The sequence below is a fragment of the Neovison vison genome, chromosome 6 (genome assembly GCF_020171115.1).
Source record: "Neovison vison isolate M4711 chromosome 6, ASM_NN_V1, whole genome shotgun sequence".
Taxonomy (NCBI): domain Eukaryota; kingdom Metazoa; phylum Chordata; class Mammalia; order Carnivora; family Mustelidae; genus Neogale; species Neogale vison.
In genome coordinates, this window is record NC_058096.1 from 198,229,800 (window position 1) to 198,247,364 (window position 17,565).

Genomic DNA, 17,565 nt, shown 5'->3' on the forward strand with positions numbered 1-17,565 from the left:
GAATAAACTCATTTATATTCTTAAGAAAAACTGGCAGTAACTGCAAAATCCCATTAATTCAATTTGAATAAAGTAAATATTGATACTAGACTCTACATTTAAAGAGACTTGTCTGGCAAGTGAGTCACGTTTTAACAATAACCATCGTAAAAGGGGGAAAAATTAGAGCAGTAAGTTGAATAAAAGGCTAATAAAACTCAAAGGAAACAGCTCAGTGTTTTCTTTTAAACCCTGAAGAACACCAAATATATATTATGTTGCATTAAGAGTCATTTCAAGAAAAGATTATTAACAATCTAATAGTAAACACTAAGAATTTCAATGATATCCAACTCAAAAATGCATAGGGAGAGTAAAGTTATTTTATTAAATCATGCACATCACGTGTGTTAGTGCAAATAGTTTAATCTGTACTCCAGAAATTCTATTGTACTTTATATCTTTACAAAATAGATTTAAAACAATTATTTACTTTAAAAAATGTAATTCTGAAGTTAAGCATTTCAGAACAATATTTGCAATAACCTATATACAAGAGGTACTGGGTACCACTGGCATATTAGCATTCTGTGGTGGAGTGGCTTCCTGCAACAGAAAATGATGAAATGAACTATATGACAGCATTTTCTACAAGTCGTTTGTGACTAATTCCTCCATAAATCTAGTGATCCTCCCAACAGCAAATCCCAAATAGCTTAAAATATAACCTTTAAAGTATAAACAACGACTGCCAAACATCACAAGGCAAATTATATCCTAAACTTCTATTTCAACATTTGGCTAGGCCTGTGGATTGCCACAGAACAATCAAGCCAATTCACTGACATCCCTCCCAGTCTTCACTGACTGAAAAATTTAACTATGTGATACTTTAGGATATTCTATGACCTAAATAAATTTTATTGACATAACTGTGGTGCCGCACAAAACCATAGCTAAACTTTCACTTCTGTGTTTTAAATTTATAACATCAAGCAGTGTTTAGGTGCCTCACTGTGCATGGAACACTATTAATCTTGGGAATAATGCTTCTCATAAACAGAAAGTCCCAATTAACAACAGTAAAAAGAAAATAACCATTTGCATACCCGACCAGGAAATCTGTTGGTAGGTAACAACAGCTCACCTTGAACATGAATTAGCTTTGAAATATCATAACCAAATTAAGTCAGTAAAAGCTTATCTAAAGAGATATTAATTCTTTCTTCAATTAAACATGCTTGGAGGAAGAGATGATAGAAAAAAAATCATGCTTCCTAAAATGCTGTATATGAGAAAGTAACTTGGCTTTTAAAGAAAATATCTCTTTAAATACATGAGGTTTAATAAATTACATTCCAATTGACTCAACAGTTTGGTTTACTGCACTGAAATTGTAGAATTGTTTTTGCTCCCAGAAATACTTCAGTTTGCTCAAGAAAATACACACTCTCATGGAAAGTTTTTCAAAGTTGATGTCCTCCACATTGTCAAGTCACATTAAGGCTGAACAAGCGTGCATATATTCCCCAAATTATCACTAGAACAGAATATTTTCCAAGTGTATTTCTCTTTAAAAAAAGAAAGAAAGAAAGAAAGAAAGAAAATCCACACAAATAGTTGTCTCTAAGTCTTGTTCCCAATAGCTCAGTGGTTTTATAACAAGTAAAAATGGCGTAAATATGTAAAAAATATATATATATGTGTATATATTTCAAACTGATAGGCACTGAGCACACAGGGCCTCTCTTCCCATGTATGTACTGGTTGTTTGGTTTGGGTAGTTATCGAATCAGAAAAATGAATTATCTGGCCATTAGAATTCAGAGTAAAATACCCATAAATTTAATGTTATAAATAATTTGGTGTACCAAGAAGCCTACTTTAGGCCACCATAATATTCAGAATCTCAACATACTAATTTAAAAATTACATGAAAAATTGCAAGCAAATTATTGCTTACAGTAGAATAAAGTCACAATTTTATATCCTCTTTATAGATAGATACATTTTATATAATTTAAAGCAATGACCCTACAGCTGTATTCTTGCACTTCTGCTGTCTTAAGAGGTAAAAAGGAAGAAAATGGTTCTGTTTGTCCCCAGCATGAGTGTGATGCCAGCTTCTAAAGGGAGGACGGTGTACGGACTCAAGAAACGCTCTCATGGAGACGCTCTGGCAAGACCTGGCACGTACAGCACGATGGCTGTCACCGCAACCAGGGCAGCCAACATGGGCATCCAGGGCCAGGGTTTCTGTGTGGAAAGAAACCAAGAGTCAATATCGCATTCTTCCCTCTCTTTTCATACCTATTAACCCCTTGGTTCCAGAGAATCCTGAATACTTAACAGAATATTAGAAAAACCTTATCTTTGCAGGAGAATACATTTTAAAAAGCAAAGGAAAAAAGGTGAGGGAGTACAGGTGTGAGGAGAGCTGTGACAGCAGGAACGCTTTTAGAGGACAGTTGTGTGCAAGTCTGATACAGCTCAGGAAAGTCTTAGGCAGTTTTCAATTTCGTTACAGTTGAAACCTAATAGGGACTTCTAAGAAAACCTGTGGGCTCAGCCTGCTTTACTTATTCCAGTATCCATATATTACAACTAACGGAGATACACGGATGCCTGGAATACATGTCTGCCTAAATGTTTATTTCTTGATAAAAACCAGATTTGTATGTTGGGTAGTTTTACACAAGCAGCTAGTGGGTAAGGTGGCAGAAAGAAAATGGTCTAAGCTTTGATCCTCTAATGTGAAACCCCAGAAGACAAGCTCAGATGGGGTTCAAGACAGGGAAGTACTAATAGGACCCTGCCTCTTTGACACTTTTGGTAAAGACCATGTCCAATGTAGTAATGTCATGGATTATCTCGTATGTTCTACTAACACACATGCTTGTTGCAGGTAAGCATGGGTGGGCGACTCCCTATTAACTTTCAGAGGGCCTTATGAAACTAACGTGCTCTGGCAGACAGCTTTACTTTCACTAGCATACTGAGAGTCTTAATGACAAAGCTGGCTTTTAAAGAAATATTCTGATTTGCAGATCAAGGCTCAGAGAGATATGGGATAGGTTTAGACTCTCATAAGTATGTACACATTGGGGTTGAGATTGCAAGCCAATGGCTCATTATGCTAATCTTATCCTTTTTCGTCTTCATAGCCACAATGTAAATACAGGTAAAGAGTTGAAAGGAAGAAACTCTACACTATGGAACAGAAGAGGGAGAGAAGGAGGGGAAGAAAGCTGGCTGAAAATTTCAAAGAGGCAAACGCTTCATTTCTCATTCAAATCTGATTAAACACTTAATTGGGGGGGGGTACCAATATTGCAGCAATTCTTAGTTTACTCCAGTTTGCTAGAGACAAAGACTCAGTTAAGGGCAGCACATTAACAACTGGTTAGGTTGGAATTAATTCATGGTTAGCAGTACTACAAAGGAAACAAGACAAAATGTTATGTGATTAGTTGATTGCTCATATCATTCGTATGACACAATACATGGCATACTAAATGAAGGGTTTGCTTCAGGTAACGAAATACCTGTGTGGTTTTGCCATGCACTCTATTACAAATATGGCACAAACAGGTGACGGGGACAAACAGACAAGGACTCAACAGTAGTGCTTGTACCTTTCTCTACCACAATGGACCGAAACACCAAAACAGGAAAGCCAGGAATAGGCCGATGAATACGGCTGGGACGGGTTGTAATATGGAAGGCTAAAGAAGGGAAGGGATATTAAAATCATTTTATGCTATAAAAAAAATCAGATAAGATGATTTAGACCCATGGTGGGAAGGAGGGTAGGAAGACTGAGGTAATAGAAGTAAAAGCACTCAGGTTTTGTACTGATTCAAACATTTTAAAGACATCTAATACAATCTAGAATGACGGGACTGTGGTACTACCAGTTTAAAAGGGACACCTGGAGGCAGTGGACAATGTGGGTGCCCCTAATCCCTAATGAAATGTAGCACTTCAAGACAGAGCAATGGCAACACTTCACCAACTGATGCTCTGCTTGACCTTACATTATTTTTGTTCCACAGCTGGAATCCATTATTTGATAGTGTAGTCTCTTAGAAATGGCTAAAGTTCATTTTATCCCTCCACTGAAACCTTTTTTTAAACCAAAATTGTCTTCTTCGAGATGGTACTGCTTTTAAGCTTAAAAATAAAACGCCTGTGATACATGCTTCCTAAACCAAGCAAGAGATCTGACACAATGTGTGATAAACACTGGATATATAAAGACAGCCAGCTGAGTCTCAGAGTTTTCAGTTATGTTATCAGAATATAATACATTTTTAAAATTGGAAAGAGTTACTACAGTGAGTTTTATTTCAGAGAAAAATTTAGTACCTTAAGTCTAATACCACAGAAAAAGGAAATTCACCTTTAAGGTAAATTCTTGGTACAGCTATAAATAATAATAGCCAGGTTACTTTTGAAAGCCTCTAAATAGTACAGAGGCATCCATTCTGATTATGCTAGATGTCTTCATAGGTTAATTTAGTAGAAGCCGGACTGAAATTCCACACTCAGAAAGATATGAATTAACACAAAAGAGAGAAGTAACCAAACCATTATGATCTGATTTCAGAAGAGTTCTGTAATCTACGTTTCCAAAATAAACACAATTTTGCTTATAGCATTAAGCCTCCATACCTAATTTATCAACTTCTGAAGGGCTTCTATCTAAGCAACAAGACTTCATTTTCTAAAAAGCTAAGACTTTCTTTAGCGAAGGACAGCTGGACACAACTCATGAGCATTCTGTGTGCAACTGTGTAATTGGATGGCCATGCAACGTCACTCTTTCATACTCGTGCGGCAAAGTTAAGCAGAGTGCTTTCCTCTGTAGGAAGGGTGTGGCTTACGCCACTGCAGTGTCCAAGCCATGACAGGAATTTGAAATAAGTCAGAGCACAACCAACTACACTGAACAGCCATCAGTTAGGGCCCACAAAGGCAATGATCACCAAAACGTAGAACACAACACTTATTTAGTATATGTAACATCTTTTTAAAGACCATCTGCCTTTCTAGCAAATGAAAATCAAACTAACAGTAAGCTCAATTTACATGAAAATGTTCCAATTTCACACACACACACACACACACAGCCCTACAGAAACTCAATAAATATTCCCTAATATTTATAGGAGGTTAAAAAGACACTAAGCTTTTTAGGAATATGCTTTAGTGGTAACATTATTGGTATAAAATGAAAACTATAATTAAGTTTCCATTTTTTGATATAGCCAAATGCTAAAGAGTCAGTATGTACTACTCTTTCTTAGGTGGGTCCCTGGTGGTACAGTGCTTCATCTCTCAGCAGGAGAAATGAAGTGCCAGACGATGGCTTGGTGACAGAACTTCAGATTCATCTGGGAAAATCTGACAGTTCTTAGGTAAATTATTTTCTTGTAAAAAAGGCTCTTCCTCCAGGCAGTCCTCAGGCTCTTCTAAGGATACTGGTTAAAGGGGCAAATTCTTACTCAAAAATTTGACAGCACAAAGATTCCATCATGGAATTTCATAATGAAAAGTTTAGTTAATGTACTATAAGCCTTAATTTCTCAAATCAGTAATAAAGTCCTCTGAAAAATCCATTTCAGGGCTCTCACCTGCCTCTCAGTCAAAGCTAAGCCAGTTTGCAAAGACTTACATTATTTCCTTTCTCTCGGAGCAGCTTCAGGTTGTCTTTACATTGTTTGAGTTCATCTGTGATTGATTGTTTTTCCTGCTCAGTCATTTCAAACTTCAACTTCAGTTCTGAGAGTACAGTCTGTGTCTTTTCATACTAAAGGCAAAGAAAAAAGAGTGTGCAGACTCAACTTAAAATGGGTATGAAGTTATGGTTCTAGTCAGGCTTAATACCAGACCTTATGTAGCCACCTGCAACATCAAAGTCAAGCCTTTTTGTTTTCAGGAGGTTAAGAATCATTTGCACTAATAATAGGAAGTCTTTAATGTTAACTTTATTCTACGTAAGAACTTTATGGCCCTGGAGTTAAAAAAATAAATAAATAAAGAGAAATCACCACTGTGTCATCTGTTTCTAATCTAAAGGGTCACTCTTTTTCCATTGAGTGAGTTAGAGGAGAAAAGCAAAATAATTTTCAAACTGACCCAAAGAAAAGCAAGTATAGAAAAAAACTCCGTAGGTTAATTAAATGGCAAAGTTAGGAAGTCTGAGTTTATATCCTGGTAACCAATGTCAGCCAAGCTATTTTAGTCCTAAGTGAGAAGTACTAACTCCCATCAGGCTTTCCTTCACCCAGGCATCACTGGGTAGTAAAGTGTTCTGGATAAATGAACTTCTAGGCAAATGATGTAAAGAAATATATATATATATATATATGGTACTAACCACTATGCTTGGGACATTTCTATTTTTTGACCTAGAACTTGTAAGCATTAGTAAATAATTTTTGCGAATCTATTCCTTACAAATATTTTTCTAGAGTGAAACATGCCACTTCCTGCTCTGACAAACTGTTCACTGAATATAATTTGATGTTCAGACAATATGTTCAGACAGATAAACTCTCCTCTGAATGCAGGTGACATCAATGCTGGACAGTATGGCTTGTTTCTATTTAAGTGCCAAGGAGGCAGGAATTCTGACTGATTCTACTTCTAGATATTGCATCGTATGTGCAAGCTTCCGGTCAAAGAGCAAAACTGTTTTGCTCCTGGCTATGCCTCTGTCTCAGCCTCCACTGCCCCACTCTGCCATCTCTGAAGGTTTTAGAAGAAAGAAAGACAGACAAGGGCCAAGTATAATAAAAATGCACCATGGGACCAGCATACCACAGAGGTTTCTCTTCTTTCAGCCTATCTCCTAGAAATTTCTCAAGTGAGGACACCTTTACGTGGTGCTTCTGATAATGAAAATACTCTGGAGTGATTAATTAGGAGCTCATCATTATGCACTCCAAAGAGAAATATTAAGGAGGATGCAAATGTATAAAAACATTAATCAGAAGAGGTGGAGGCAGAGGGATTAGCATCAACAGAGAGATCATTAGTAAGTGGGAACAAAGATACAGGTACTGAGTGGGAGGTAAAATGTGAAGGAACTCCCTGTTACCTAACAGTGTGCCCAGAACAAGTCCAGGTTCTATGCCAAACAATGAACTACAGAGTAAGATTCATGGACTTTATGACAGTTTTTTTTGTGGGGTCTGTGGACTTCCTTCCAGAAGGCAGAAGGTTGCCAGCAGGCTGCCAAAGCAAATTCAGTATACCTAGACTAGTCTCTTAGAACATAATCAGTTCTCAATGATCTGATTCTTAACAGTGACTAATAAAGGATAAGTGAAAACTGCTTTGCTGACCTAAATTCTCCCTTACTTTCCTTTCCCGCTATTCTTACATCCAGCCTGCCCTTTATACCAAAGCACTTAATCATTTCTCCATTCCAGGGACTGTGAAGCAGAGTGACAGGAAGGCAGCTCAGTCAGGAAGAGCCTGCTGTTTACCTTCAGCATGTGAGCAGGGTGGGAAGGGCTCTGGCCCCAGAGCTGGGTGGTGAAGCCAGACAACTTTCCTGAGTCGGCCTTTGCACCATGGACTTGTGTACTCAATGTTTTATGAGTTCATAAAGTACAGATATACCTACTAAAGTATAAAGAATCTTTTCTTAAGTCAGATATAAAGATGACATATCATTATTTTTCTCCTAATACTTGAGGATTAAAATTTACTTTCTCATGTACTTTTTTGGTTAAATGTTCAAATACAGGTTGCCATACATATGAAATTTAATTGTTGGAACAAAAGGTCACCTTCTGCAGCCTTAATTTCCAACCTGGCTTGGACAGCATTTTTGCTCCATCTTGCTTTCTAACTTGAAGGTGAGAAAGGAGCTCAGTTCTGATTAAGAGGAAAATACCACAAAATATTACCAACACCTTTGGTTCTTCTTCATAAAAATAAGCATATCTGGCTTGCTTAGCTTGTAATATTTTAGCCTGTTACAGTGCTGAAGATAACATGATACTGTGCACATTAAGCATGATTCTATGAGAGAAAGGAGAACAAAGGGGAAATGTTGAAAGAGAATGTATGTGCATTAATAAAAGGTAGTAATTCATTTGCAGTGGATTACACAGATACAAGAACATTTTAGTTACAGACTAGTATCCAGTAGTTGACATCAGGACAAACAGAAAGAGAAGCAATTTTACATTACAAAGGAGTGTGATGACTACACATCATTTCACAATGGAAAACACTGAACAAGAAAATAGAGAAGAAACATATTGACAAGTTCACACATATTTTTAAATGTGCTGCATTTAATGCAATCCAAATCTATCAACAATTTAGATGCTGTGACAACATGCCACTGCCATTTGTGTAAGCAGTTAAAGCATTTCTCACTGATTGCTCAGTGACCAAAAACAGGCAAACAAATAATGCAACAAAACGGCCAGTGCATTCAGAGTAACATACAACAGAATCATCTTCCAACCACAGCATTCTTCCCAGATTTTGAAAGAATTATGGCATATGGACTGGAAGGACACAAAGTGCTTACAGTATTAAATACTAGGATATTTGGCACAAAATGTGTGTTCCAACTAAGTAAAATGAGATTGCTCCCAGAACACATATCCTTAGCAAGAAGATAAAAACGAACATATTACAAAATCAATATGGCCACACATAAATAAAAAATGTTACAGGTTTTTTTTCTTTAAGAACAAACACGAAGACAGAAGAACAATAATCATGTCCACGTTCAGGATACTACAAGGAAAGGGAAGTGCAAAGAAAAACTGCATTGACTGAACAGATTTCCTAAAAACAATTTTGAGGAAATTTGTTATTAAAGACAAAGAGTTGTCTTCAACTTCCTTCTATGTATAATGAATCCTTCATTTAAGAGAATCTTCTGGTCGGGGATGGGCTCCGACCAGAAGGTCAAGATGCATCAGCCTTCCCTGTCCCTGAGCTGGCCAGGACTCAATGCAGGAAGGATAACGCAGCTCTCCTTGCCCCGTTGTTCACTTTGTTTTCCTCAGAAAGAAGCTGGGTGGGGTTTTCAGTCCAAAACCAGCCCTCACCATTTTTAACGTGATTTTTTTTGAAAGCCACCCAAGTCAAGGTTTTAAGCAAAATGACGTGAAAAGTGAGCATGCATATTTGTGAAGAAGGGGAGAAGAAGGGGTATAAAGGGGTGGGAGTGCAGGAGAAGAAAGTAAAAGGTCACAGAACACATGTTTGGCTGGCTGGCTATGAAGTGAATTTTGCTTAACTTTGAGGCCAGTGTTACTGAGGGCTTTAGACAGCATTACGGTGTGGCCCCAGTTTGTTTCCAAGAGTATTCTAAGTTAAATACGATACTGTCTTTGAAAGATAAACAATGAATTGAGTAATCTGCTATACAAAGGGCTTCTCATATAGGTCGACTAACTGGTAGAGAAAAAGTTTTAATGTAATTTTATATATTTATATTTTTGAGACCAAACCCTACTGATGAATTCTCTATATATGAACCACGATACACAGCTAGAAATCACCAAGCAGAGATGCTCCAAGTATCAACTTTGTGACAGGTAATGTGACTTCTGCTTCCCTTCATTTCTAACTGGCATGAATATCTGATTTGGTTTTGGCTTTAAGTCCAACCATAATTGGGCTCATAATGTCTTTTCGCTTTACCTCTTTCTGTACATCCTTTGCTTGGTTTTCAGCCTTACTGAGAAGCGTTTTTAAATCAGCTGAATCCCGAAGATGCTGTTCTTTCAAGGATCCCACTTGATTCTCAAGCTGCTTCCTAGTCATTTGAAGGATGCTGAGATCACTGGTAAGCTCTAAACTCTGCTTCTGAGAACTGTAACATAAATATCGACAGTTATTCAATTCACAAAGAAACTAGACTTAGCAGGAAGTCCAATTTCTTATACATTTCATTAGGAGGGATGGGAAAATATATAAAAGAGAATAAGATATGTTCAATAAATAAAAAATATTAAAATACTTTAAAAATTGCATGTTTAAAAGCTGTGTTCTATTTTCAGATTGAAATAATGCACAGAAGCTGAAATCTTAAAAGTGTAAGTAGGCGGTGGATGACTGTGTATTTTGTTATGTCACATATTAATTGTTTCATAAAAAGAGTCAGAGTGGGTCTTTCCCACGAAATCAGCACATGTTTCAACTATTTTCTTATTTAAGTTTAAGTACTTGACAAACAGGATGGGGGACAAAAACTTAAAGCTTAGGAGCCACTGTCAATTCAAGTAAAGATAAACTTACTTTAATGAAAAGACACACCAAACTGGGGCAAAAGCATGAAACAAAGATCCAGGAGACGGGGTTCTAGACCCCAGCGCTGCCACTGTTCAGTTGTGGGACACTGAGCAAGTCACTAACGGGTGCAGTTTCCTTCTCTGAGGAACCTTTTCCTGAGCTCTAAGAGCTGTGCCAGGCACCTCATTACACACACAAATAACACAAGGAGAGTCTCAGTGCCCTCCGCTGTCAAGTAAGAAGATTGAACTCAATAATTTCTGAGGCTGTTCTCTGGCTTAAATTCTACAATTACTTTTATACTTGTTGTAAATAACCCAATTTACACACTAGGAAAACAGCTTGATAGGCAGGAATAGAAATCTGTGTTCAATCCCCTCTACATCACAAACAACAAAAAACAAAGACCTACATAGTGTAGCTGTTTGAAAGAATGTGGCTCCCATCTACAACAGGAATAGCTAAAGGTCAAGATGACAGTTTTATGCTTCTCAGAATGGATCAAAAGACTCAGACTCAATACTATTAATGAAGGAACTATGGAGTATAAATCCTATTCTGATTGTATGCCAGGCAGATTCTTAAGGGGTGTGATGTCAGCCCAATATAGCTAGGAACTAAATGGCATAGAAGACTCTGTGAGGAAAGACTAACTTCTAAATACTACTGAAGTGCTGAGGAGGCTTGCCAAATAAAGTCAGAGTGCCACTAAACCAGAAAAGTTTAGGGAACAGAATTTGTCTTAAATAGTTGATGTGAGTTTAGACAGATAACTGCAACTAATGATATATATTCCACCTTTTTGGGACCTAATTTTTTAAACTGCATGCTTCTAACTCATAAGGAGTTTGCTGCTTTTCAACACTTCAACAAATCTGAAATAATTAAAAAAACAGCATTTAACAACCTGCCAGATTCCAATTAATTACATCGCAAAGAAGAAGGATTAGCTTAAATCTTTAAAATATCAATAATCCCAAGGTAGAAACAATTTAGGATAATCAATATTAGTAATCAAAGATTACTATTTCTCACTTAACAGAATATCAAACTAATGGATTCCCTAAGATTCCAAATATGAAGTATTTGAATGTCTGCATCATCTCAATCATTTTAAACCAATCTGCCCAAATGTGCTATCAACACAGATGATCAGTTGGTACATACATATACACTCACATGTGAATACAGTTCTGTTTGGGCCTTTATTTCGTCCTACTCAGATTTTGGAATTCTTTTTACAAAATTATATGTTATAAACATGTTTACATTTTGTTACTAATTACCTCTAAACATTTAAAAAGTAATACACATAAATGTATGAAAAGACTAAAAAAACAGGACACAACAGATATTGTTAATAAATGGTACTCTAAGAAGGCATTTTAGAGAATAAATCTGCACATCTTGTTCCTTCAACTAGTTTTTGATTTTTAAAAATGTATAATTTACTACAATTGTTACTGTTTATAAGGAGATAATGAGGCTAACTGTTTTCTGATGTATCTAGTCCTTTCTTTGTTTTCTCCTAAAGCTTGTTTTTATGGGGAACTGACATTGACCTTGATCACTGAGTTTCTGCTAACCCTGATGCTCTTTAGAAGTATAAACACAGGCTCACAAGAGAGTAAAGACTCCCATATCTGATGTACTGTGGGGAGGAAGATGGATTAATTAGGAGCAGCTTCAAAAATAAACACGTACTACTTTCATATTCTGAATTAGAACATAAATAGTATTCAAATAAAAATATGGAATGGATCAAATTTTTAAGAAAAAAACTATACAACAAATGGTGGGGAAACAGGACTCCATTAAATTTGCTGGCATAAATTTATTGCATTCATTGGTTTGCTTGTAAGGTACTGGCTATTAGAAAGACATGACTGGTTTTGGAGAGTTCTTGATTTTATATACTTTATATATTACTACTCTTTAAATGAAATTATTAATTTATATTAAACTCTTTTATGTGAAATTCAAAAGCTGAATTTCTGTCTTTTCAGTGGTATAAATTCTTTATTATAGGCATCTCCTGATTACACTTACTAACAAAAGGAATCATTGGTGTGAAAGAAAAACAACTTATATTTGAAATTTTTATCATTTAGTTTATAGGACAAATTCAATCACTAAGTATAGATCTTTGCTGTTTGCTTGTTTAGGGCTTTGGTGGGGAAAGGGGTGCTGTAGTCCCTGAATGTGTATTCTTGAGTGTGCCAAAAGGAAAGGACATGTAGGATGATGATGGAAGTCCAAAAAAGAAAAATACAAAATCCTGCTGAAGTAGTCAGTTAGTAGTCAGTTAGTGTGGCCAAAAGGAGTCTGGCTAAACATTTTCCTCCAAAAAGGTATTTTAAGTATCAAATTTAAATTTAATTTAGATGAAAATTTAAGATAAAGAAATATTTTGAAGCGAAAAGAGTTCTTGCATACTTGTGCAATTCTTTTTCTTGCCGCTGCAGTTCTGATGATAACAAAACATTTTCCTTTTTTAGAGAATGGCATTCGGTTTCCAATACATTCCATTCCTTTTTCAACTTCTCTAGTTCACCTAAAATAGTCCCAAAACATATTCATTAATACAGGAACATTACTTCCATAATAATTCAAAGGGTAAGGGAAATATTTCAGAGAAAAACATATTTTCCCCCTCCCCCCAAAACATGTACATTTTGCATGGCTATTCTTTGGTTACTGCCTATTTTGTCTCTATACCTTAGGTAAGTTCCATCACTTTGAACTTCCTTAATGTTTTCTTCCTACTTCACTTTTATAAGACAAATAATTCAGTAGTATTAAAATAAAATATAAAATTGTAAGAAATTTCAATTTATTGTAGAACTTGTGGACCTGAAGAATGTTTATGGACCCAATATAAAAACATTACTTTATGCAACCAAACTGTTACCAAAGAGAAAAACAGCTCAAATGGTTATTTTGTGCAAGTTATAAAGTTATCATTGTCAGGAATTAAGAGCTTTATGTAAAATATGCACACTCACTTTGTAGCCTTGTTGCTTCCTCTCTCTGCTGGTCCTCACACTGCTGACATCGAAGCTGAAAACTATTTTGCAGACTTGTGATTTCTTTCTCATATTCAGACGCTGCTTTCCGCCACCGCTCAAGCTCAGCTCGCACCTTCTTAAGCTCTTCTTGTAACGAGGCAATGTCAGTGTCCCGCTCAGAGGCAGCCTTTTCTGCTGCTTGATGAAGAAGCAAAATTTCATCTCGGGCACTAAGCAGTTCATCTCGAGTGCTTGTGATTTCACTGTCCTTCTCCTCCCGGAGATTCTCAATATTGATGTGTAACCTCTGTAGTTGGGCTAAAAAAGTATATTGATCCATCATTCTCTTTGTCTAAAGCAATTACAAATAAAGGAACTGCCCAAATGGAATTGTAGTTACTGCACAGCCCAAGCTGTCAGAGCTGTTTGCTGCTTTTGATTAAATAGTACAAGCAAGCCATGTTTAATGCAGAAAATGTCAAAATATAGAAACACAAAGAGTAAAAACCAAAGTGATCTTTTTACTTCTCCCACACAGAGAAAGTTGCTTCTAGCATTTGGTATTTATTCTTCTAGATTTTTTTTTTAAGATTTTATTTATTTATTTGACAGAGAGAGATCACAAGTAGGCAGAGAGACAGGCAGAAATTTTAGGCTGTTCAGTTTTTAATTACTATAAAAAATACTGCTTATAATGTAATCCTAGTTTTTTTCTTAGGGTGAATTCCTAGACATACAATTGCTTGGTCAGATGGTATGCATTAGTAAAACCTTTGATGTTCTTTATTCAATTTGCAGTTTAAATGTCAGATCCTTAAAAAAGCTTTCTCTGATGTCTTACTTAAAAATAGCCCTCTCGGGCGCCTTGGTGGCTCAGTGGGTTAAGCCGCTGCCTTCGGCTCAGGTCATGATCTCAGAGTCCTGGGATCGAGTCCCGCATTGGGCTCTCTGCTCAGCAGGGAGCCTGCTTCCCTCTCTCTCTCTCTGCCTGCCTCTCTGCCTACTTGTGATTTCTCTCTGTCAAATAAATAAATAAAATCTTAAAAAAAAATAGCCCTCTCAATCTCTAGCCCATTACTCCGCCTTTATTGGACACCACATTTAATATTTGCTTACGGTTTATCTTTTCCATTGACTGTACATCTCATGCATACTCTATTCTCAACAGTAGCAGAGCAAACAACCAAGAATTGCTGGTTGAATTAATGAATTGACAACATTAATGAATAATGCCTAATCAAGGAGGTATATTTTTTTAACAGATCTGATCCTGTGCCCTCAAAGACTGAACTTGAAACAATTTGTATGAAATCCTTGGTTCAGAAGAGAAAAATAGTCTTGGTTACTATAACATAAGAAAAGTATTAGTAGAAAAAGTTCCTTAGGTAAAAAAGAATAATTAAAATAATTAAGAGAATTTCAGGCCGAGAAAGGGGAAGCCTGCTCCACAAAAAAGCATTAAAAAATATGAGGACTTTTCAGTTTGCAGGAAGCACTGAGAGGTTAACAAGTTCAGAATCTGAAGACACAACAGTCAGCGTGATTAACACTTGAGGATAAAGTCATAAAACAACATGCTGGCACTAGGGGGCACTCAATGATGCCCAGGTAAGAATGCTTTAAGACAAAAGGAAGCCCTATGTCACAGAATCTTTAGGGAAAATTGCCCATACACACTACAGAATGCAAATATAGATTGAAATCAGATTTACATAAGCTAATGGATAAAGTTATTAAATTACAAGAGTTTAAAGAATTTTCTCTTCAAAAAGACATACAATCTACCCCAGAAATTCTAACTTGACCATAATTAAATTTCTAAAGAACTCAAATGTCTATGGGGGTGCCTGGGTGGCTCAGTTGGTTAAGTGTCTGACTCTTGATTTTGGCTCTGGTCATGAAGTCAAGCAATGCATCGGGTTCCATGCTGGGCACAGAACCTGCTTAATGTTCCCTCTCGCTCTCTCTCCCTCTATCCCTCCCCCATTCCGGGGCTTGTTTGCACTCCCTTCCTCCTGCTCTCTCTCTCTCTTAAAAATAAATAACCCTGGGGTGTTTCATACCTTGAAGAACCTGTATTTGTTTACTGGATTCTTCAACTTGATTTCGATAGGCTTTTCTTTCTTCTTCCAAAAGAGCTAAAAACAAAACAGAATATATCTAATTTTGTGAGTTAATGTAAGTATTAAGAATTGAGCAGCTAGAGATTTCTAAGAAATTCTCACCTAAAGCTTATTGAGGGAAACAAAAGCTAAGCAGTAAGTGTTATCAGTATTAGCAGTTAGGTAATTTAAAGATTTTAGGAGCACAAAACAGTAGTAAGTAATAAGTAATAAATCTAGTCAATTGAGTAGCAGAGTTTTCTAGACCTTATATCACCAAGATTATCTGCTATTCTTTACATGAGGAGCATTCTTGATAGTTGCTAATCAGCATTTTGAGCTTAAATTCTAAAAACAGACTTAAAACTCTCATGTTTAGGGCCACGTATACAGTGAGTACTAACAAACAAAAAGCTCCCAGTTCCTCCACAGAACGTGAATCTTCCTCCTGACCAGAAAGGTCATCTTACAGAACATGAGGACTCCATAGGCCATTCACTTTCTCCTTGCTCTAAGACTCTGTGTGGTACCAAGTGATGCAACTAGGTAGTTATTGTGAATGATAAGGAAATGTAAGCTCTAGGGAATAAATATCACCAGCTCCACTGGCCTATGATACTATGGATAAATAAACTATTGGAAAAGAAGTGGTTGGGAAACTGTAAGATTCTATACCTTTACCTTGTCTGGTTGTTCCAACTCACTAAAGAATACACTCTAAAATCACAGGGAATATAAATTTCCCTTATCTTAAACTGAAGAGTAAGGTTAAGTATAACTAAAACTTAGAAATTCAAATACATTATGTTTTTTCTTTTTGTTGTACTTAATATGTAATTAACTGTGAAGCTCTTTCATTGGTATGGGTCTTTCTTGGTCTTCACTCACATCAATGACGTGAAGGAAGTAGAGCAACTTTAACTCTTTATTGATTTGAAACATGTTCATAGAGGGTTAAGTCAATGTCCTAAGATCACATAGCTAATAAAGTTGTGGATCTGGAGCAAGATACTCTGCCTCTGGACTCAGTCATATCACACTGTTTCCACATCCCCTAAAAAATCAATGTAATCTTGATCTCACCTTGAAGTTCAAAGCATTTTTGTTTACTTGCTCTAGCTAGTTCCTGGGCTTCAATCAATTCCTTGCGAAGATGCTGAATTTCTTGTTTTGCCTCAATTTCTGACTGTGCACCCTGTAAGTCATCTGACAAAAATATGTTTATTTTAAAAGCAAGAGTTAGTACAATACTATAGTCTCTACAACCAAATATTAGTCATCTCTTTCATGTTTAGACATGCATAGTTGACAGCACACCTGAGTTAAATAAAATTTAGAAGCAAATTATATTAAGCATTTTAGTCATTTTACCCTGGAGAAAGAACACAAGTACAGTTAAATATATATTAGTAATTCATGGCAATGGTATTATAAAATGGTATTATAAAACAGTAATGGTATTATAAAATATATATTATATATACTAAATTATACATATCACTCATGTAGAGCTTATGTAAGCCTTGACATTTGGTAAAATGGGCATATGCCATTCTTCTTCATCAATTTTGAAATTGTTTGATAACAAGTCAGAAAAATTCCACTTGGAATCAACTGGAAATGGAAAAACAAAAACAAACTTTTCTTCAAGAAAGAGAACAAAATTGTTCTCTTTGTGAGAACAAAATAAAAACCAGGCTGAAACCTCCACCATGCTCACTTTGTCATCAGTATTTTCCCAACATAACAAATATCTGCTAAATTATTAAGTGATATAACCTAAATGGTTTTATCAAAATAAATTAGATCCAACATCATATCTCAAATATGTCCCTTCCCCTAATGTCTTTCTTTCCTCTCTTGTAACTCTCCTCATCTTTCACCATATTAAAATTTTCTACTATTGAACACTGCCTGGAAAAAATACATCATCATTAAGTCATATTCTTCTAGTACATTCTATTTGATAATTACTTTGGTTTACAAGTAGCCCAGGCACAGCCCAGGCATAACAACTTTATTACAAAAGAGCTAAGAGGGGTTTCCGGATGGTTCAGTTGGTAGAGCATATAACTCTTGATCTTAGGGGTGTAAATTTAAGCCCCATGTTGGGTATAGAGGTTACTTAAAAATAAAATCTTTGGTTGTGCCACCTGAGTGGCACAACCGGTTAAGCACCCAACTCTTCATTTTGGCTCAGG

At 36.2% G+C, this 17,565-nt stretch overlaps 1 protein-coding gene across 1 annotated transcript in view; it reads right to left on the reverse strand.

Moving 5' to 3' along the window:
* Positions 1-344: 344 nt before the first annotated feature.
* LOC122909317 (sarcolemma associated protein) overlaps positions 345-17,565 on the reverse strand; it is a 143,968-nt gene continuing 126,747 nt past the window's right edge. The window contains 7 exon segments of the mRNA XM_044253312.1: positions 345-2,235; positions 5,657-5,791; positions 9,664-9,835; positions 12,691-12,808; positions 13,260-13,580; positions 15,326-15,400; positions 16,448-16,570. Of these exon segments, the coding sequence (XP_044109247.1) occupies positions 2,143-2,235; positions 5,657-5,791; positions 9,664-9,835; positions 12,691-12,808; positions 13,260-13,580; positions 15,326-15,400; positions 16,448-16,570 (1,037 nt within the window). The 3' untranslated portion in view covers positions 345-2,142.